Here is a 22,458-nt window from a genome sequence, read left to right as displayed (position 1 = left end):
TAGTCAGATTCCCTCCTAGTGCCTTCCCTCCCAAACTACCTTGACTTTAACTACTTTGTATTTATTTATTCACTTTATATGGATACTATGTATGTTTATGTATGCACTTGTGTCTCTCATTAGAATGTGAGCCCATTGTCTGTAGAGATGGTTTCATTCTCTGAACTTGTATTCCTAGGTCCCAGTACACAATCCGACACTTAGGAGACTCAGTAAATGCTTGTTGCCTAGCAAAGTCCACTCTGAATTACCCAGGTTAATTGGGAGAACCGGGGGGGGGGGGGATTGTTTTATTATTCCCATTATGTATTCTCATCATTTAGTACTATGACTAGCACATAGTAGGAACTTAATGTTTATTGATGACTGATTGATTGATTTATCTTCTAATGGGAAAAGACAGTAATCTGGATATAGGAAAGGACCAGTCCAACCTTCCGTGACTAGGGCTGGTCTAAGAGCCTTTGTTAATGAACCAGGGAGAATGGGCAAATGGCCTATATAGATAATCCACAAAAAAATAAGAATCTCTCTAGCACTTGGCAAATAGCCTCACATCTGTTTTTTGAGTTACATCTTGTGGAAACTCTTGGAATAGCTTTGTAAATTAATCCCAATGAATGTTTATAGATCATAGAGGTTAATGAGCATAGAAAATAAGTGTTTTCATCAATACTACCCAGTTAGTGAGATAGGCTGCCAGTCCAGGGCAGTCCAATTTCCTGATCTTTAAATCATTCATAGATCTGGCTGCTAGGTGGAAGAAGAATCCTTTCCATACTTCTTTTCAATCCCCGGAGTGAGAATAGGGATGTGGAGGTAAGGGGTGAGATGGAGACCAGAAGCCCAGGAATGATAGAAAAAAAGCAAAATCAAATAGGTGGGATACCTTGTAATCCCAGATGACCCACCAGACCTTCCCAAAAGTAGCCTTTGAGATGCTTCCTTCTCCTATACCACCTAGCTGGGGGCACTAAGCCCTGCAGATCTCTTCCAACACCTTTTTAGAAAAAAATAATCCGAACTGCATATTTGTTGAGAGTATAAAGTTTATAATAATAAAATTTAATAGAAAAATAAACTGAGAACCCCAAATTGCCAAAAGGAAGATTAGATGAAGACTGCCACCTCCCCCTCCTTATCCAGCCTTCCGCAACTGGAAGGGTGAGTGAAGCTTGAGTGGTACTGTCCATCTGCCCCATAGGGTACCAGCCCTCCTTACTTCCCAATTGGAGAAGTAAGCATTTCTCTATCATTCTTTATGGAACTAGATGGAATGCTAGTATAACCAAGAAATAACTACCAAGTGTTTTTGTTTTTCTGTTGAAAGGGTGGATAGGGGAGGGAGACTTGAAGGGGAGAATCCTAGAAGCTTGTCGAAGATCAGGGGTTCCAGAGCCTAAATCAGTCAATTCTAGCCCATCCAAACCAGTCAGTCCCATCTCTAGAGCTACCATATTCCCTAGTTTCCAAAGTTCCTGGAGGAGCACTGTTCTAGATTCGAATTTGCTCAACCCTCAGTTCTGTTTAATGTGGATATTCAGAAATGAATCTGGACAAATTTTGGCATCATAGATTTAAAGTTTGAAGGGACCTCAGAGACTGTCTGGTACAATCCCTCATTTTACAGATGAGGAAATTGAAGCCAAGAGAGGTTGTGTGACTTGCCCAAAGTCATGAAAATAGTATTAGATTGGATTTGAACTCAGACCCTCTGACTCCAAAATCATTGCTTTTTGTCTCTCGACCATGGAGTACACAAGTAGGAAATGTGTAAGAAATGTACAAAATCTGTGGGCTGTGAGTTTGGAAAACTTCCCCAGAAACAGTAGCCTTAGAGGCCAAAGAAATATAGCCTTCAGGGTTGTATAAATAAAAATCAGACTCTCAATTTGATTCCATCTCAAAAGGAGGCCTCCAGTATCCCAGACCTAAATATTAGCATGAGATTAACTAAAGGCCTCCAACCCCACCATGGTCTGATGAAATTAACTGTAGGGAACACCCCTACAGACCTCATCTTGGATGACACCAAAGTTACTAATGTTCTCCCCAACCTCTCCAAATCACCCAACATCCTGTTCCTTTTACTCAGACCTCCAAATAAAGACTCACCAAATAGGCTTCTTTTGCTGCTTGCCCTAAGGCTATGAAAACTCTATGGGTGTGTGTATGTATCTCCTTGGGTTCTTCAGAGTTTCTAACCTGGCAAGCTGCCCATTTGCTGATACTAATTTTTATCTTCTAGCCTAGCCTGATTTATTGACCTCCAGTCAAAAGGCCCTAGGTGGGAAGAATTATCCTCTGAGAACGTCTTGGGATCTCTGGGCAGAGCTATTCCCCAACAGAAATAAGAGTTCTTACCTAGAAGGATCAACAAATTTGTAGACGGATCCATGCGGTGCATAGGCACTCGGATAAGAGGTGGCCAGAAAATACAGCTCTCCTAAACAACCAAAAAACAGACAAGACCGCAGGATTTTAGTTTTGTCAGAACTAAATTACCCAAGACGTCTCCCAGGGCTTGCAAAGCACATATAAGAGGTCCAGTCTGCAAATACAGAAATTAAGACTAAGCTTCTCACTTATCACAACTCTAAAGACTGAGGCAGAATCACTGTTAGTAGTCAAGAAAACAAGAGCCAATCTAGGCCTTTTAGTCCTTCCTGGAGGCCTTTCTACTCTCAGAAATGTTGTGTTAGATTTCATCTTACTACAATTCGATAATTTTAAACACTACTTACATACAAAAAGAAAAACAAAACAGTCCCTGACCTCAACAGCTAGTATTTATATAGTACCTACTATGTGCTAAGCACTAGCTTTTACCAACATTATCTCATTTTGATCCTCACAGCAACCCTGGTAATTAGGTGCTATTATTATTACCATTCTACAGTTGAGGAAACTGAAGCAAACAACGGTTAAATGACTTGCCCAGAGTCACTTTGCTAGTGTCTGAGGCTAAATTTGAATTCAAGTCTTCCTAACTCTAGGCCCAGTGCACTATTCACTGCACCACCTACCTGCCTTCAAGGAGCTTGCCTTCCACTGGGGTAGGAATAGGGGACCCAAAATGTATCTAAATAAGTACAAGGAAAACTGAGGAGAATGAGAATATACATTAACAGCTGGGGATGATGGGGAGGAGACAAAGAAAGCTTCCTGGAGGATTGGCTTCTGAATGGAGCTAGAAGGAAGATGAGAACTAAGAGGTGGGGATGCAGAGAGTACCTTGGACAGCTACCAAAGAAGGGAGGCAGGAGTATCAAGTCCAGGGAAAGAAGGGTAACCCCATTTGTCTAGAACATAGAAATCTTGAAAGTATGTGATATGGAATAATAGTAATAATAGCTAGCATTTATATGGCACTTCTAGGTTTGCACAGCACTTGGCATATTCTAACTCATTTGATCCCCACAACACCCTTAGGAGGCAGGTGTTATTATTATCCTCACTTTGCAAATGAGAAAAGTAAGGCTCATAAAAGTTAAGGGACTTTCTCAGGGTCACACAGCTAGTAAGTGTCTGAAGCAGGATTTGAACCCAGGTGTCCCTGGCTCTAAATTCCCCCTGCTCTACACACTATGCTACCTAGTTTGACCCATGTGCTACCTAGCTTACTCCAATAAGGATGGAAAGGTAGATGTAAACTAGAGCTGTCATTTATAACACTGCTCTGTGTGTGTGTGTGTGTGTGTACATACAGAACATATAGAATCAAATAATTTAAGAGTTGGAAAGGACCTCAGAGGCCATCTACACCAACCTGTTCCTGAATCAACAATCCCTTGTATATCCCTAAGAAGTAGTCATCTGACCTCTGCCTGTAAGGAAAAAGCCATATGACCTTCCGAGGGAACCCATTCCACTTTTGAAAAGCTCAAATAATGAGGACGTTTCTGCCAACATTAAGACTCTCTTTCTCTGCCCACTACTACAAGCTACCTCTCTTAACAATAATATATTTATTTATATTATATTTATTATATTATAGTAATGAAGCAAATATCTACTTATTACCTAATGTATTATTTACATTGCATTATATAAATCTATTCATTAAATATATTAATATATTAAATAAATACAAATCTATTATATTATACATGAACATGTTTGTTAATAAGTATATTTAAAAATATATTTGTGTAATGCATATTCATATTCATTTATATAGTACACATATTTCTATATTATATTTATAGATAATATAAATTTAAATGTCCATAGACCAGTAAAGTTTGGGAAATGTTATGTTTTAAATAACTGTGATTGGGGCAGCTAGGTGGCGCAACGGTTAGAGCACTGGATCTGGAGTTAAGAGGACCTGAATTCAAATCCAGCCTCAGACGCTTGATACTTACTAGCTGTGTGACCCTGGGCAAGTCACTTAACTCCACTGCCTAGCCAAAAAAATAATAATAATAATAACTGTGATGATGTGGATGTAGGTAAAAGTACGTTCCTTGAGTTTCGACTACCCCCAACTCCCAAACACACATATATTGAGTTAAATCTGATCTGTCAGTCCTGTCTGGAATGGGGACTATGGTGCTAGCAGGGTTATGCCAGGGAGGTAAAAGTGTACTTAATACATGCAATGGGCTGGTTTATTAGCTCGCCTCTTGCGGGAATTCCAAATTTAAGAAATTCTCCATTGAGAACAAGTTTTCATCAGAAATTCCCTAGGTCCACCCTTGCTTGGTAACCAAGCCTAGGGAGTCCTCTCCACCAAATCCCAGCCAAAGGTGTTTTTCTTTGCCTATGTTCTGTCTGCAAAGATAGCTTGTTTTTCCTCTAAGACTCATCTGCAGGCACAACCAAAGCCAGAGTATTGGCTTAAGCAATTGAGCCATGGAACAGACTGCAGCCCACAGATACCCCAGGCAGACAGGCCATCCTTGTCTTTGGAGTACTCTGGGAGAGATTTACCACCACAGCCTGTGGAGTTGTAGATCGTCTGCCCTGCATTGACTGATCACCGGGTTGCCAGCCTGTGGTCCCTCTTGTTTTTCATGTGTTTGGGTTTTCTGTTTGGAACTCAATGGCTTTTTTTTTCATTTCAAAATATTTAGTTTTCCAAAATATCCTAATGCTACAAAATGTTCATCTGAAGCCTTTAGCTTTGAAAATTGACTGGATGGTTTGCTGGAGCACTTCAAAGTGTGCTGACATTTTTGTTACGTCAATCAATCAACAAGCCTTTTTAAGAGTCTGCCATGTGCTAGATTCTGGGGTTACAAAGACAAAATTGAAACCTCTAACCTATTGCTCCAAATGTAAGGAAACCGAAGAGTTTCGCAAGTCCCTACCACGTCACCAAATTGGAGGGCCGACAGCAAACTCCAGTGGAGACGACAAAGAGCAAAGAGAGAAGAGAGCAAAGGGAAGCTCCCAAAAGCAAAGGAACTTAGGGCTTGGAGAAAGGCAGAATCTGAAGCGGGGGCTCACTGAGAAATAGCACGAAGTAGGCATCATCTAAAACTTCGGGGTTCTCTGTCTGTGGGGCTGTGGCAGCCAAAGAGCTCTGATAAACCGAGGTTACCTGCTTCATCCTCAGCAAAGGAAATAATGAACTTGTTGTAGGTGCTGATCAATCCTGGGAAGGCACAGGTCTTAGTGTTGCCAATGCAGATGTCTTGTTTTTTCCATGTATTTGTTTTCTCATCTTCCTGCAAAGCCATAAGTCGACTAGATGAAAAGCAAAACCTTATATTTTAGGCATCCATTTGTCCACTGTGCGGGATTATTTTTGTATAAAAAGCACAGAATCTTAGGACTAGAGAGGCCATCTAATACAACCTATGAATGAACGAGAATCCCTTCTATAATATCCCAAACCAGTGGTCATTCTATCTCTTCTTTAAAACATCTAATGAGGAGGAACCCACCTTCTGAAGCAAGTCATGCCCATTTTGGATGGCTCTATTTTTTAGGAAGTTTTCTCTTATATCAAATTGAAATTTGTCTTTTTGCAGCTTCAACCAATCACCAAACACATTAATAATCTACTGTGTAGCAGATAGTATAGTAGGCATTAGTTAGGAATACAAATAATAAATGGATAAATAAAACTGTCCTTGAACCCAAAGTTTACATTCTAAAGGGGAAGGCAACATGTAAATACATAAATATGTCTAAAACTTATGCAAGTTAATGTTAAGGAGGAGCTAGCAGCTGGAGGGATCAGGAAAGACCTTGAGTAAGAGGTGATATTTGATCTGAGCTATCAGGAAGCTAAGGATTTGAAGAAATGAATATGGGGGGGGGAGTACTTGCCAGGCACGGAGGCCAGCCTGTGTGAAAACACAGACAGGAAATAGAGTGTCATGCATAAAGAACATCACGAAGCCCAGCGTGGTGGGAACAAAGAGTATACAAAGGATAATAACAGAAAGGTAGGATGGAAGCAGATTGCAAAAGGCTTTAAATGCTGATCAGTTAGCGCTCAATCACAGAATCAATACGGAGACAGCCGTTTACTGAGCAAGGAAGTGATACGATAAGTCTGTGATTGAAGAATAGCTCTTTGGCAGCCGTGAGGAGGATGGATTGCAGTGGCAACAAGGCAGGGAGACCAATTAGAACACTGCTTCAATAGTGCGGGAGAGAGGCGGCAAAAGCCTGGCCAAGGGTAGTGACTGTAAATGGAGAAGGGAACGGATAGAAGAGATGTGGAGATAGAATACAGAACAGTTGTCGGCTATCAGATATGTGAGGTGAAGAAGGATAAGGAACCGAGGATGACTCAGCTTATGAAGCGAGGTGACTAGAAGAATGGTGATTCCCTCAACAAAAATAGAAAGTTCAGAAGCGAAGTACGTTTGGTGGGAAAGACAAGGATCATGACTTCTGTTGAGTTTTTTATGCTTCTGAATCATCCAACTCAAAATATCCAGTTAAGTCAGTAAGTGATACAGGACAAGAGCTCAAGGGATAGGGAAAAGCTGGATATATATGGATGTGGAAGTCATCTGTATAGAAATGACCATTGTATCCATGGCATCTGGTGAGATCACTGAGCACATAGTGAGCAAGGGGAAGAGGACCCAGAATAAAGCCTTGGGTACACTCACAGTTAAGTGTATGAGTCCACCTATTACCCTTTATTTTGTCCTTTGGGGAATAAGAGCAAGTCTAATCCGTTTCCATATGCAACTTTTTCAGGTACTTGAAGACAGCTGCCACATCCCCATTAAGCCTTCTTTTGTCCAGGCAGAACATCCCCAATTCCTTCTTCTGGTCTTCACATGTAATACTACCAAGACCCTTCACTATCCTGGTTGGGTTTTTTTGTATGACCTATAAATGTCATTCCTGAACTGTGGTACTTAGAATTCAACACGATATGCCAGATATGGTCTGATAAAGGCATAGTGCAACAGAACATTACCTCCCTAGTCCTAGATTCTATGCCTGTTTTAATGATACCTAAGATATCATTAGCTTTTTTGACTGAGATATAAATATTACTATTGCCTCATATTGAGCATGTAGTCCACTAATACTCCCAAAACTCTTTCAGATGAACAGCTATCTAGCTACACCTCCCCTGTGTTGTTCTTGTCTAACTGACTTTTTTGGGCACAAATGTCAAACTTTACATTTAACCCTGTTAAGCTTTATCTTATCATTTCCTGGTCATCTCCTCATTATGCAGCCTATACTTTGGCCATCATCTCTCTCCTCCCCACTGACTCAATCTTGGACTCTATTTCTGGTTCCTTAAGCTTTACTAAAGGAGATTTCACCTATCTTGCCAGGAATCAGAGTTTCTCAACACTTCCCAGCCCTCACCACACCAGGCTACCCCATGTCTCTCACACACACTTTCCAGATCCCCTTTATAAGTTGTCTTCTCCTGTTAGAATGTAAGCTCCTTGAGGACAGGGAGATATATGTGTGTGCATACGTATGTGTGTGTGTGTATGTGTATACACACACACATATATATATATATATATATATATATATGCATACACACATACACACCTTGTATCTCCAGGGCTTAGCAGAGTAGCTAGCACATAATAAACACTTTACGGGCATTTTCTTTCTTTCTTTCTTTCTCTTTCTTTCTTTCTTTCTTTCTTTCTTTCTTTCTTTCTTTCTTTTTTCTTTCTTTCTTTCTTTTTTCTTTTTCCTTCTTTCCTATCTCTCTGTTGGTCTATTCGTCTATGTACCTATTTATCATCTATCTATCATAGCTATTTTCAAGTATTTTAAGGACTGTCACTTCTTGGAAAAGAGTTTAGGCTTATTCAGCTTGGTCCCAAAGGGTAGAAGTAGAGTAGTGGGTGGAAGTTAAAGAAAGCTTTATTTAGCTTCCATGAAAGTGAGACTTTCTGAACATTTAGAGTTGTTCCAAAGTAGAAAGGTTGCTTCTAGAGGGACTGGGCTCCTTCTTTCACTTGAGGTCTTTGAGCAGAGAGGCTGGATAAGCACAAGGTGGTTGTTATAGAGAAGATTCTCATTCAGATACCAGTTGGACTAGACAGCTCCTGGCGCCAACATCCAATTCTAGAATCTGTGATTATATGGCTCCTCTTCTCTTTTAGACTTTATTCATAATTCCAGTTTTACTAAGTTTAAACTTTGAAGTTTTGGATTCAGATTACAATTTAACACAAAAAGAGCTGAGTGAGTGCAAATGTAAAGGGGCTGTTAAATAAAAAAATAATAAATGATTTCTAAAACTTTTTATTGGAGCTCCTCATAGCTGGGAGCCAAGCAGCTTCCTAATGGAAATTAAAACTACCTATTCTAGGGAACTAGCTTCAAAGCAAGAAACTAAGTTCTTCTTTAATTATCCACTTTTGGGGACAGGCTGCTAAAAGAATGGGAGCCAAGACTGAGTGGAATAAAAGTGAAAAATAGATTGAAGAGTAAACCACACTGTTAAATAGGTGAGAAACTCCCTCAAGCTACAACCTTGGACTCTGCCAATAGATTCCCTGGCTCTGATAAGTTAGCTGTCACCTCATTTTGCCCAGATCCAGGCCACCCTACCATCTCCCAGCCAGCCATCATCACATCATACGGCTGCAAGTTTTTACCGTCAGCTTCCCTTTATATGTCGTCTATTCCTATTAACGTGGAAGGTCCTTGAGGGTAGGGACTATCTTACTTGCTTATTTATGATATACTTTTGGTTTGGGGCTTTTTTTTTGAGGCAATAGGGATTAAATGACTTGCCCAGGGTCACACAGCTAGTAAATGTCTGAGGCCAAATTTGAACTCAGGTCCTCCTGTCTACAGGGCTGGTGCTCTATCCACTGCGCCATCTAGCTGCCCCTTACTTGCTTATTTATATGTACATGTCCCCAGGGCTTAGTACAGTGTCTGGCGCGTAGTAAGTTCTTCATAAATGTTCTGTTTTTCTAATTCAGCCCAGTGTTCTAACCTGTTGACATAATTTTGAATTCTAACTCTCTCTTTCCCCACATATCTCCTTCTCAACGAGTAATTCATTATGCATTGGCTGTGTAATTGTAACAGTGTAATTGACTGTGTAATAGTGCATTGACACTATGCCAGGCACTACAGGTGTTAAGACAAAACAAAAAAAAAATAATTTCTGCCCTCAAGCAGCTTACATTTCACTTGGGAAGGGGAGGGAGGGTCTTGCGGGAATAAAATGTATATGAAAAGAAAATACAAAGTAATTCAAGAAAGTAGAGAGCACTGCTATCTAGGGAGGTCAGGAAGGACTTCTCATAATGATATAATCAGCCCCTATGGCTTTGGCTGTTATTTCCATGCAGATGATCCCCAAATCTCCTGTACATATCTAGCTCTCATCTCTCACTGGAGTTCAGTCGTGTATTTCGAACTACTTGCTCGACCTCTCCACCTGGCTGTCCCATCAGCATCTCAAACTCAATCTACCTCTTCTTCTAACTTCCCTATATCTATGAAGGACACTACCATCTTTTTAGTCACCTATATTTGAAACCCAGAGGCCATATATTTGGCTCTTCACTCTCTGTCCCCCGCCCAAGTCTTATGGATTCCACCTCCTCAACATCTCTCATATCTAGCTTCCTTCTCTTCACTCACACCACAACCACTCTAGGTTAGACCTTCATCACCTCTTGTCTGGACTATTTCAATAGCTTCCTAACTGGGCTCCCTACGTGTCATCTCTCTCCTCTCCAATTCACTTTCCACCCAGCTGCCAAATTGCTATTGATGAGCAGGTATGAACATATTACTCCTCTGCTCAGGAATCATCAGTGGCTTCCTGACTCATCAGTTACTCAATCATACAATGACTATCTTATGTACATTAGTATGCACTAGATACGTAAGTGATCATTTTTCACTTATAAAGTAACATTTACCCAGCCTGTTATATGAGGTGCTCTATAAATGCTAAGCTATTAGTATAACTTCAGCAGGGACCCCCATAGAAGCTTTTGGTCTCTCTCTGCAAGTGTGCTGGCAAAAGCTCCTTGATAGACTGCCATCTCCTGATATCCCTAGAAGTAGTTCAGTCAGTCGATCATTCAGCACTTATTAGGCACCTGCTACAGGCCAGGCACTGGGGATATTAAATACTAAGGGGAGGATCTTGGATCCTGGCTTTAAGACTCTGCACTTAGCTTCTCTGAGACTCAGTTTTCTGAATTTTAAAGTGAGAAAGATGATTTAGATAAGACGTTCTTCACCTGGGATCCATGAACTTAAAAAAAAATCTATTTAGATAAGTGCATTTTAACAGAATTGATTTCCTGTGTAATCCTGTGTAATTTTAGCTTATGCATTTTTATACATGATTCTGAGAAAGGGTCCATCTGAAGGGGTCCATGACATACACACAAAAAGGATAAGAGCCCTGAGCTATGATCTTAGGGTGATAGAGTCAGAGTTAGAAGGGATTTCAGAGATCATCTAATCCAAAGCCCTCATTTTACAGAAGAAACTGGGGCCCAGAGAGGGTAAATCATTTGCTTGCTGTACTATTCTGACTATGAATTTCAGTGTTCTTCAGATTTAAGGTCAAATCCCTCCAAGGTTAAAGAAGAAAAGAAGGAAAGTAGCTGTGGAAAGGGAAAGTGTGGGATGGAGTGAAATAAAACTGCCTGTCTAAAGAATGGTTCTTGGAATTAGAAAAGGAAACATGGTAGATCATGGGATCACCAACAGAGAGCTAGAAGAGCCCTCAGAGGTCATGTGGTTCAACTCCTTAATTTTATATAAAAATAAACTGGGATCCAGGGAGGTTAAGAGACTTGCCCAAGATGACACAGGAAGTAAGAATCCTTACCCACTCATAAAGTCCCCAAAGATGTAGAGGCCATTTAGATTTGGGGATTCACACCCCCGGTACACATATCCTCCAGTGACTGATTTTCCCACCAAATGGCCATAAGCATAGATCGGCAGGATGTCATCTGTCAAGAAACAAAAGGAGAAATAGCTACTGTTCATCAGCTAATTGACAGGTGGTGTAGAAAAAACTGGCATGGTGTGGGGAAGGGGGGAAGCAGCTTTGAAAGTGTTTTTTAAAACTACTGCAATACAGGAAGCAGGCACGGTGGCATTAGAGATTAGCAAATCCTTCTAATGATAGGCATACAGAGTTACAACAGTGACCCTGGAAAAACCTCAAAATACAGAAAAGTACAGTACCTAACATATCAAAAGAATTAGAAATGCATATTTTTAGCAAGGAATTGTCACAATCTGTGTCAAGAGCACCCAAGAAAGGAGAAAAGGCTTATTAACGACCAGATGAGACTGATCCAGTGAAATGTGATTTAATTCTAGGTGCTTGGTGAGAGAAGGGACCCAGGCAAGGGGCTAGTTTTTTCTGGTCAGGCCAATGAAGCATTTTATGACCTTCTCTGTTTCCAGCACCCACAAGCAAAGTAGAAGGATAAACAAACACCCAGCAGGGCAGAGAATGTTGAATTCAGAAATGCTTTTGTTTCAAGCTTTATGCTCTCTCTTTCTCTGTCTCTTTCTGTCTCTCTCTCTCTCTCATACACACACACACACACACACACACACACACACACACACACTCACACATACAACCTGTGATTTCATCATAGAACATGATGTGGGGACACACAAGCAGTATGTTATGTGTGTCCATGTGTTAGAACTTGAATCCAGGTCTCTCTGACTCCAAGGCTCTCTCTGACTCTCATTATGCCACAGTGTCTCTCATTCCCAGCCCGTACGTATCCTCCCAAATTTCAGGCTTTCTTCCTTACCTAAAGAGGCATTATGACAGAGCTTAATGTCATAACATTCAAAGCCTTCCTTAGCTCTCCAGCCATAGTTCCCTCCTTTAACAATGAGGTCCACCTCTTCAAACCTGTTCTGACCCACGTCACCACAGAATATCCGGCCTCGGCCCTTCTGGGTGGTGGGGTCACCTCGATCGACTGCACAGCGCCACATGTTCCTGACCCCATATGCATATACAGCGGGGTGAGCCCCAGGCTCAGAGATGAAGGGGTTATCTGGAGGGATCCTGTAACGCTTGTTATCTGAGCCTCTCCGGTTTACATCTATCCTCAACACTTTTCCCAGAAGTGAACTCCTGAAATAAAAAGAAAGAAAGAAAAAAAGCAAGGAAGAGGGGATAGGGAGTCGAGTTAACAATGAATGAGAGTAAAATAAGAAGGGTGACTATAAATTCTTGAATAGGGCAAATGCCACAGAACAGGCCTGGGGCAAGCCACACAGTTGGGACAGGGGGCGGGGAGGGGTGGGGAAGAGAGACTTCAGACTACATAAAGCCCTGTTAAGGGGAGAAGGGAAGGGGAGACTCTGAATTGAGGAGGGGGTTAGGTGGGAGGTGGGACACACCCTGGGGTGCTAAGAGGCTCCTGCTGGGAAAGCTATTACTAAGGGAAGGAGTAGAGTAAGATAGCACCAGGAAGGAGTTCTGGGAGTTGGGGGAAGGGGAGGGAGAAAGAAGCTTGCCACCTGATAACTTCTCATTTTAACTAATTCTTCTTTCTAAGTGCTTAGCTTATTGTTTGTGCTTATTTAAGGAAACAAATGTTGTCAGAATCTTACACATTTTGGCGCCCAGGAGCAAAGTACCCATTCCCTTATCCTTGTTACAGTTTTTGCTTTGCCTGCCTAAGATACATTTTGTGGCAGGCTATCATATGGTACAATAGGATAGTTTGAAATGGCTTTGCTAGGGGTATACATTCTGTTTTCTGTTACATTTCAATCCCTGCAAGATGTTAGGATTCTACATGCTGAAGTTGGAATCATTTCTTAAATATTTATAAAGTACCTACTATATGTAAGGTACTGAAATACTGTGATGAGAATGCAAAAACAAAAATGAAACTTTTTCTGCTCTGTTAACCATGTAAGAAGGTGCTATTGATTCTCTACCATTTATTATTGATCCTGATTACAGTTAATTGATTTTGTCTCCTAACTGCCCAAGTCATGGTCCTTTGTCTCTGAACTTAGTGCAGAAATTTAGCTGGCCTGTAATGAGTTAAGTTTAGAAATCCAGTTCTACTTTATCATGTTCCTATTTTTGCCTCAAGGAAATCTGCTATCCTTGTGAGAATGCAGGTGGGCACCAGGGAATCTGGTCTAGTATCTTTATACCACCAAGCTATCTTTCAAGGTTATCTGTTTGTTATCCAAAGAAGTGTGGCCCACTATCCCTAACCTTGTAGGGAGACTCAAACAAATGAACTTTTCTTAGTCACAGGAGGGAAGAAGGGGGTTGTTGCTAGCCTGTCCATTACAGTTTCCAACCAATCATGTTGTCCCCCATGCACTCAACTCTGTAACCATCATGTCGTCCTCACCCCCATGATATTACCAACCCTATAACCAATCATAATTTGCTTCATGCCTACGAAGTCCTGTCTTTGTTCTGTACTCCTCAAAAACTATAAATGGGGAGCTTTTCTTTTCCTGGGGTTCTTTGGCTTAAACTGAAGCGTCATTGATCCCTTTATTACCAGATTCATGCCCTGTTAATAACTGTTATCTTGCTCAGAGAATACATTCCTCAGTCTACCTTTGTTGAATTTCATTTCATGACACATTTGCCCCTGATTTCACCATATAACCCTATGTAACCTCTGAATCTCAGTGAGGTATTAGGATTACAAAAAAGAATAGGGGTTCCATTCTTCCAAATGCATTCAAGATGAAAGTTGACTCTTACCCAACTTCTCAAGTCAACAGTCAGACAACAAGCATTTATTAAGGACTTATTTATGCCAGGCACTGTGCTAAAGCACTAGGAGTACAAAGAAAGGCAAAAACATGCTTCCTGTTCTCAAAGAGCTGATGGTTTCATGGACGAGACAACTTGTAAATAACTAGGTATGTACAAGACATATACATTTTCAACAGCAGGTAACCTTAGAGGAGAAGGCACTAACAACTTGGGGCCTCACAGAAAAGATAAGAAAGGCTTCCTTTAGAAGGTGGAATTTGAGCTGAGTCTTAAAGAAAGCCAGGGAAGTTATGAGTCTTGGCAATGAGAAAACTGACTAGCGTATATGGATATAAAATAAAATTTATTCTCTACTGATAGGTGCTATGGGAATCCAAAAGCTTAATTAATCATAGAAATCTGGAATTTGAACACTGTAAAGAAGCTAAATGGGGCTTCTCCACAGGGTCACCTCATGCAGTAAGAGGTAGCTAAGCGGGAAGCCTAGATTTCATACCTACGGGAAGCTGAAACAGCTTTTGATCTCTACCTCTTAAGAACATTCCACATCTTGGCTGCTATGCCCACCCAAGTAAGTAGCAGGCACAAAGAGATTGAAGCCCAGCCCCCAGCTTACTTGTTCTGAGCATTTCCAAACTTGCCAAAGGGGTCTCCAGCTTCTCCACCATCCCCAGTGAATATATACAGGTAGCCATCAAGGCCAAAGAGGAGTTGCCCCCCATTATGATTGGAAGCTGGCTCTTCTAACTCCAGGATGACCCTAGAAGAGAAGGATAAACTATGCACATATCCTTGACTCAAACAAAATCTCATATACATAGAAACAATTAGTCCTCTAAGGCAGCCAAGATACCCCATGCTTCCCAGGTCCAAGTGGCTTACTATTTTCAGGTTCCAATCAGTGCAAGTATGCTGTGGTTAATCAAATTCTTTCCCTGATTAGCACTCTCCCTAGGTGAATTCCTAGCTAGTCTACTAACTTGGGCACTAAATTGAGTTTGGGACTTTGCTGAGTCTGGCAAGGCCTCCAGGAGGAATCCTTTTGTGAACACGACCTCCACCTTGGATTCTGTACCTCATTTTGTTTGGTTATGTGCAGGGCTGCACTGTAAATATTTAACAATTGACCGAACTAAAAAAGAAGAAAAAGAAAAACACATGCAAGAAATGTTTTTAAGTTTAATCTGCATTATTAACATTTTCTTCACCATTTTTAAAAATTCTAAACCATCAACAAAACAATAAATCAAGCCTTGATTTGCAGAAAATTTCCAAGGTATAAATGCTCACCCTAAAAGTTTAACAAATGGCTCTTCATCTGGTACTCACCAGCACCTGCTCACCCCTGCCATTTCTCTGGTAAATATTGAAGGAGGGTTCTCTGGTATCCTGTCTAGAGAGAAAAGGGGACTGACTAGTCAGGATCCTTTGAGGTTCAGAATTAGGCTAGTGGCAACAAGAAAAATAGACAGAAAACTGTGGTCCATAGGAAACAAGGTGGTATTTCAGAAAGAGGACTTGTCTTTGAAAACCAGCTCTGCCACCACTTACTGACCGTGAGACCTGGGGCAACTCACTTTTTAGCTCGTTGGTCCTCAGCTTCTTTATCTATAAAATGAGAGGGTTAGACTAAATACCCTCCAAGGGCCCTTCCACCTCTAAGTCTAGGATTTTAAAGTGACAGATCTTTCTCTGGCAGTAACTGGGGAGTTCAGGCTTTGAAACTGTTCCCTATGACAGAAACAAGCTGGAGCTGGCACTTATTGGCTCCTAAGAACACGGTTGTTAAAGTTTCAGCATAAGCATTTACACCTTGGGAACTGTCACAAATCAGGGCTTGATTTATTGTTTTGTTGATTGTCTACAGAAAGTAATGGAGATGATATTAATAATGCTGATTAAATTTTGAAATGTGTGTGCATGCTTTCTTGGGGAGCCAGTTATTAAACATTTACCAGCACACACACACACACACACAAACCAGCACACCCACACATACATAGAATGTATGTATGTATATGTACATATACACACTCCTCCACACACTAACATATGTATATATTTGTGTGTATGTACATATGTATGTAGATAGATAGCCCACAGCCATTTTGTCCCAAGTGGATAGCGAACTATTTCCCAGTGTTTGACCTCATTATCTAAAGACTTACAATGCCAAACTATGTGCCCATGATATTTAGAAGTGCTGCACATTATTAGTGTGGATTTTATCCAGATAGCACTTACAAGTCCCTATTTTTACCAAATAATTTTAAATGGCTTTTTAATATTTGATAAGCAAAAGGTTCAGATAGGTAGACTTGAATTATTGTATCTCTTCTCCAGGGTCTTTGGGATTTCCCAGTCCATCTGTATAGACAGTGAGAAAGAAGTGAAGAAAATTAAAAAAAAAAAAGGAAACCTTCTCTTCTATGTGCATCTGCTTTTTCTTGTAGTATAGGCACAACACTATCTACACCTTTTGTAAGCCTAATAGAAGTTCCACTCAACCAGTGAAACCCCATAAGAGTCCTTGAGTAAAAGGGACACGTTATAAGAGTCTACTCTGAACATCTATATTATTTGGCAATGCCTCTTTGGAAACATGATGAATCGCAGAACACAATCAACCAAAGGTGTTCTTATGGGCCATCAAAAAACAGTCTCTGCCATCTGTAGAACTCCTTACCTTTCTGAGTTTATATCAGCCTTATTGACATCAGCCCGAGAAACCTTCATCTCACTGACACGAATTTTCTCTGCTTTCTTTTTGCCCAGACATGAGTAGTAAATATAGAACTTGAGATTGCGTCGGAATCTGGGGTGGAAAGCCAAGCCCAAGAAGCCTCTCTCATCACCTATCCATGGGGTTGTCAACACCAAACTCCTGAGGTCCAGAAAAGGTTCCTCCAATCGACTCCCATCTGGCAAATAGACCCACACCACGCCAATCTGCTCAGCAACAAAGAGGCGATGAGTTCCGTCCCCAGCATGCACCATGGAAACCGGGTTCTTTAGCCCATTGGCCACCTCAGTCAGACAGAGTTGCAAACAGCCCTTACGGTCCTCCACCACAGCTCCAAGGTTGCGATTGAGGTTGTTGTTCCTTAGCACATTGGGGAAACAGTAGTCCTGGTCTGGAAGATTGAGGAGGTGACAAAAGTGGGCTCCATTCTTCTCCTGGGATGCCCGGATACGGTGGTCATTAGTCAGCAGAGAGATGGCAGAATGGCATTTGGAATGGAACACCGAGCAGTAGTCAGAGCAAAGGCCTGGGAGATTCCGGAGAGGCGTCTGAGGGTTTTCAGCATCATAGAGGTGAGCGGCATAGGGTGAGCACTCCTAGAAAAGGGAAGGGAGACTGGTCAGAGCCCTTGAGTTTGGTAAAGAGCTTGGTGAATCTTTAAGTCAGGATTTCTCAACTCGGCATCCATGAACTTTAAACATGTGTGTGTGTGTGTGTGTGTACATATATGAATGTGTGTGTTTGATAACTGTACTTAAATATAGTTTCCTTTGTAATCCAATGTTTAATGCATTTAATAACGTTATTCTAAGAAGAGGTCCATAAACTTCTCTAGAATGCCAAAGTGGTTCATAATGCAAAAAAAAAAAGGTTAAAATCCCTGCTTTCAGTGCTCTAGGGAAGTCATGTATGAGGTTAAGCTCCAGTATCCTGTGCTACCTCACCTTGCCCAGTTGAAGGCTAATCCTCCTAGGCTATCATATGCTCTTTCTGAGCACAGGCTGCTCTTAAAATGCCCTCAGGGAATCAAGACACCAAAACTATCGGCCTAAGCATTACGGCTTTTCTCATACTGCTGCTCAACTTGTATACTTACAGGAAATCAATCAAATTTTTACAATGTTTATTAATATGAAACACATAAGCATACACACGCACTCACACACACACTCTTTGCTCAGCTCAGCTCAGCCGCCATTCAGCTTAGCTGAACAAATACATCTTTCATCTGTAAAAGGAAAATATCACTTTCAATATCTGTACATCAATAAAATATTTTGTTCGTCAATGGTTTATCCCATTTTCAAGGCTTAGGAAGGAAAAGTGAACATTTAGGAAAAGCCCCAAACTTCCAGAGTCTTCAGATTGCTTTTTACACACACACACACACACACACACACACACAGATGGAGGTAGGGAGCTGGGATGAAAATGAGAAGACAACAAAAAAGACGTTAGGGAGGGAAGCGGGGAGAAAGAGGTCCCTGACAGCTCTAAATCTGATCCTGTGACCCTATGTTACTGTCTCTCCTCCTGGCTCACACTTGATGAGCAGTGCAAAGTTCAGTCAGCCCACAGATCTTGCTCAGACTGTCCCCCTTCATCTCCAGCTCTCTACCATCTCTTCACTCACACTGGTGGGATCCTGGCTATTCTGATGATTTCTGTTCCTGATGCTCCATGATGGCTCCAATGCTGTCTTCTTCCTTGTTGTGGTTTCCTCTTTGCTCTTCCCAAAAGCCCCTTCATATTTAAGGCCTGGGATATTCTGAATAATCTGCCCCAGATCAAGTTCAAAACCACTAGAGCTTAAGGGATCTTGGGAAAACCTCCCAATCCAAAAACATTTACAGAGAAATTAAGTAACTTGCCCCATTCACACAATCAGTATATGTCAGAGACTAGACTTGAGCCTATGTTTTCCAGACATTGAGGCCAGCTCTCCATTCCCTGAGCAACACCGCCTCTCTGAATGCACATAAATGTCAGGTATAATTTTTAAGACCGTTTTGGACCCAGAATGACAGCAATAGGCTATTTGTCTCCATCTACAATCACACATGAAATAAAGAGGGGATAGAAATATATCATAACAGTATAGTGAGGAAAGAACAATGGATCTGAACTTAGAAAACCTGGATTTGAATTTTAGCTCTTGTTACTCACTGCTTGAGCAAGTCGCTTCACTTTGGGCCCTGGATCATATGTAAAATGACGGACTTGGACTCATTGATTGAGACAACTCATAAAGGGTCAGGACGCTTAGGTTCTATTCTTGGTCTTTCCCACTCACGTGCCAAGTGAATTGATTCTTTTTATTGGGACCTGATTACTATTTATAAAAACACCTATTGAGTGGGACCGATTTTGAAACAAATTCACTAAATTTATAACTCCATTTAAATAAGCACCACCTCCTTCAGAGTAGTCCTGGTGGGGAAAGTCTTGGACATTCCACGATGTCATCACCGCCCTCAAGCACCTTGGAGAGGGTGGGGGGAGAGAATCCTCCTTTGGAATTGCCCCCAGAGCCTATAGCAGATCTTGTTGACCCCTCCTAAATGATACATCTTCATTCTTTCAAGGTTAAGTCTGGTAAATAAGGTAGTTTCAGGTATGATTAGCTTCAGAAATGAGGTGTGACCAGAGAACGATGAGATTAATTTTACTATATGTATTAGAAACTGGACATAAAGACAAGAAGCAATTGGAGAAATGTGATCCTATCAAAAGGATGCTAGATACTCATCTCCCATCTTTGTGCTGGCTGTCTCCCATGCCTAGAGTACCCTTCCTCCTCATCTCCACCTCTTAGAATACCTCAACTCAAACATCACCTTCTACATGAAGCCATCCCCATGACTGCTAGTGTCATCCTTCCTCTAATTATGTTGTATTAATTTTGCATATGAGAATGCACTAGAGGCTTTCCCAGTAGAAACAGGAGTACAGCAAGGATGTTCCTTTCCCTGCTATTGTGTGATGTAGTTCTGGAGGCTCTAACAATAGACATGGGATAGAAGAGATATATTTATCTATATTTGTGTAATGGAAGATTGGCCCGTTCTCATCCTGAGCCGTGATGAATATAATGAGGGACTGGCTAGTGAATCCAGTCCCTAAAAGCATATGGGGAGAGTTCATTTGATGTAATTCCCCACCTGGACTTTACAGTATACGTAAGTCTTTGGTCCCTGCTTTGCTGACCATGTGGTAGATAAGAGCCTGTTTGATTGGTTTCAGAGCCAGATGGAGGGGCATCCAGAATGCATTAGCTGTCCAGAGTCTAGTCCTTCTCTTCCTAAGGACCTTCATCTGGCCTGGTAGAGAGAGACCTTGGGCCCTCCCCATCTGAGGCTAAACATGTGGTGCATCAATACAGTTCTTAATTATCTCCCTTGGCAATTGTCTTCTCACTTAAGATGAAGGAGATTGAAGGCTATATAATCTTGTGAGTTTCAAAAAAGACCAGGAGTCAAGTCCATGCTCAGTTTTGTAGTCACCAGGTCTAGCTTTCAGGCTTAAAAGACTGAAGAGAGATCTTTGGGACCCAGATAGTCAATAATAAGACAAGGGCTCATACAGCAACAATGTGAATTCGGTGGGACTTAGGCTATGCAGAAAATGTGTTTAAGTCTGAGTCTACTTTCCCCAGGGATAGAGGTAGTATAGAGGAGAGTGTATCCCCCACTTGTTAAAGTAAAATGTCTGTACTTTTGTTCTTGCTATACCTTCAAAGGAAACATCCTTTTATAAAAGCTAATTGATGTTAAATGGGTAAATGGAACTTGGGTGGTTAACAGTGATGGCTTCCCCACACCAGAATGGGGTCTTGAGCTGACAGGATTAGAGAAGAGACAGTTCTGCCCTAGAACTCTGAGGGGAGGAAATATACCTTTACCCCAGAAAGTCAAGCCAGAGAGTACTTGGCTAATTTATGCACACATATATACATATTTATGTATGAATACATAAACACGTACCCACACACCAGCTCAAGCACCATCTTCTCCATGAAGGCTTTCCTAATCCCACCTAACTGCTAGTGCCCTCCCTCCCTCCCAAACTACTAGATTTAATTACTTTTGTCTATATTTGTATTTTTATGCTGCATATATTTTATTTCCCATTAGACTGTAATATCCTTGCAAGTAGGGATTATTTCATTCTTTGCATTTATATACTCAGTGTCTAACATAGTACCTGGAATAGAGGAGGTTAATAAATATTTGTTGACTGATTGATACATATGCATGTTTCCCATAGAATGTAAGCTCAGTAAGGCAAATACTGTCCAACTTTTGTCTTTGTATTCCCTGCACCCAGCACAGTCCCTGGTTCACAGTAGGCCCTCAATAAATTGTTATTGATCGTTTGCTGCTCAGGACACAAGTAGATAAATCTCATCCAATATATTTCTTTCTTTCTTTTTTTTTTTTTTTTTGCTAGGCAACAGGGCTACGTGCCTTGTCCAGCATCACACAGCTAATAAGTGTCAAGTGTCTGTGGCCAGATTTGAACTCAGGTCCTCCTGACTCCAAGGCAAGTGCCTTATCCTCTGCACCACCTAGCTGTCCTATCATCCAGTACATTTCTTACATTCATTTTATTTTTGGTCCAAACCTGTGATCTCACCATTATAGAGTATAGTCAGAGGAAACTTTCTTTACCAGTGCAGATAAATGACTATTCTGCAACCTTGGAGAGTTGGGTGGGGTACTGAGCATTTAAGTAATTTACCCAGGATCACATAGCCAGTGTGTGTCAGAGGCAGAGGCCTGATTTGGACCATATCTATTTATCCAATATGCTTTTCTATTGCTACATGAAAATATATTCGATAAATACATGGTTATTAGTTAATAATTAAGAAATGATACAGGCCCTTTAAGATCCTTTTGTTGAACCAGAACACAGAGTTAATACTAATCTGAAAATTTCATTAATATAAGGCCTTTAGAAACTAATATAAAAAATGAAATTCTGTAGTGAGTGGGCATATGCTCATTACCTGGTTTTTCAGTCATTAGTAGTCATTAACTGGGTTAGGGTCAGGCTAACAAGCAGTAAAACAAGGAACGTGAAAAGTCCAAGAGTTAGCATTTTAAAATAACATTTTGCTCTTTCATTCTAGATATAAAGGCCTGGTGATCTTTGTGAGTTGCAACACATATTCCCTTCTGATAGCCTCCCGGAAATGAAGAACCTTTCCTAGATTTCTTGAAAGCAAAAATCTCAGCTTTTAAACTTGTCCCAATACAAATGAAATCTAGTGAATGCACTGCCACTCCTTCAGTTACAGAGGTGCTGAGGTTTTATTTTCAAATCTCCCATCCAAAATTTGAAGCCAGTTTGTACCCTAGGACTGCCATCCGAACTCCCCAAGAATTACTTTGGGGAGGGCACTGGAGTCCTTGACAAGCAGCAAAGTTGCCTTAGAGATGTTGTTTGTGTAACCTGTGAAGACAATGCTACTGACCCACTGTCCAAAGTATGTGCTTTTCTTGTTGAGATGAGAGATCTTCACCAA

General features: G+C 41.0%; 1 protein-coding gene across 1 annotated transcript in view; it reads right to left on the bottom strand.

The window, feature by feature from the left end:
• Nucleotides 1–22,458, bottom strand: part of HHIPL2 (HHIP like 2) — a 33,017-nt gene that overhangs the window by 2,985 nt on the left and 7,574 nt on the right. The window contains exons 2-7 of the mRNA XM_020982220.2: nt 16,872–17,524; nt 14,802–14,945; nt 12,228–12,559; nt 11,273–11,399; nt 5,549–5,694; nt 2,365–2,446 (exon numbers count right to left, since the gene is read on the bottom strand). Coding sequence (XP_020837879.1) covers nt 2,365–2,446; nt 5,549–5,694; nt 11,273–11,399; nt 12,228–12,559; nt 14,802–14,945; nt 16,872–17,524 — 1,484 coding nt within the window. The remainder of the gene's footprint in view (nt 1–2,364; nt 2,447–5,548; nt 5,695–11,272; nt 11,400–12,227; nt 12,560–14,801; nt 14,946–16,871; nt 17,525–22,458) is intronic.

Source organism: Phascolarctos cinereus, unplaced genomic scaffold, assembly GCF_003287225.1.
Source record: "Phascolarctos cinereus isolate Bilbo 61053 unplaced genomic scaffold, phaCin_HiC Scaffold_5;HRSCAF=322, whole genome shotgun sequence".
Lineage (NCBI taxonomy): Eukaryota > Metazoa > Chordata > Mammalia > Diprotodontia > Phascolarctidae > Phascolarctos > Phascolarctos cinereus.
The sequence above is the reverse complement of the archived record's forward strand: the minus strand, read 5'-3'. Positions and strand labels throughout refer to the sequence as shown.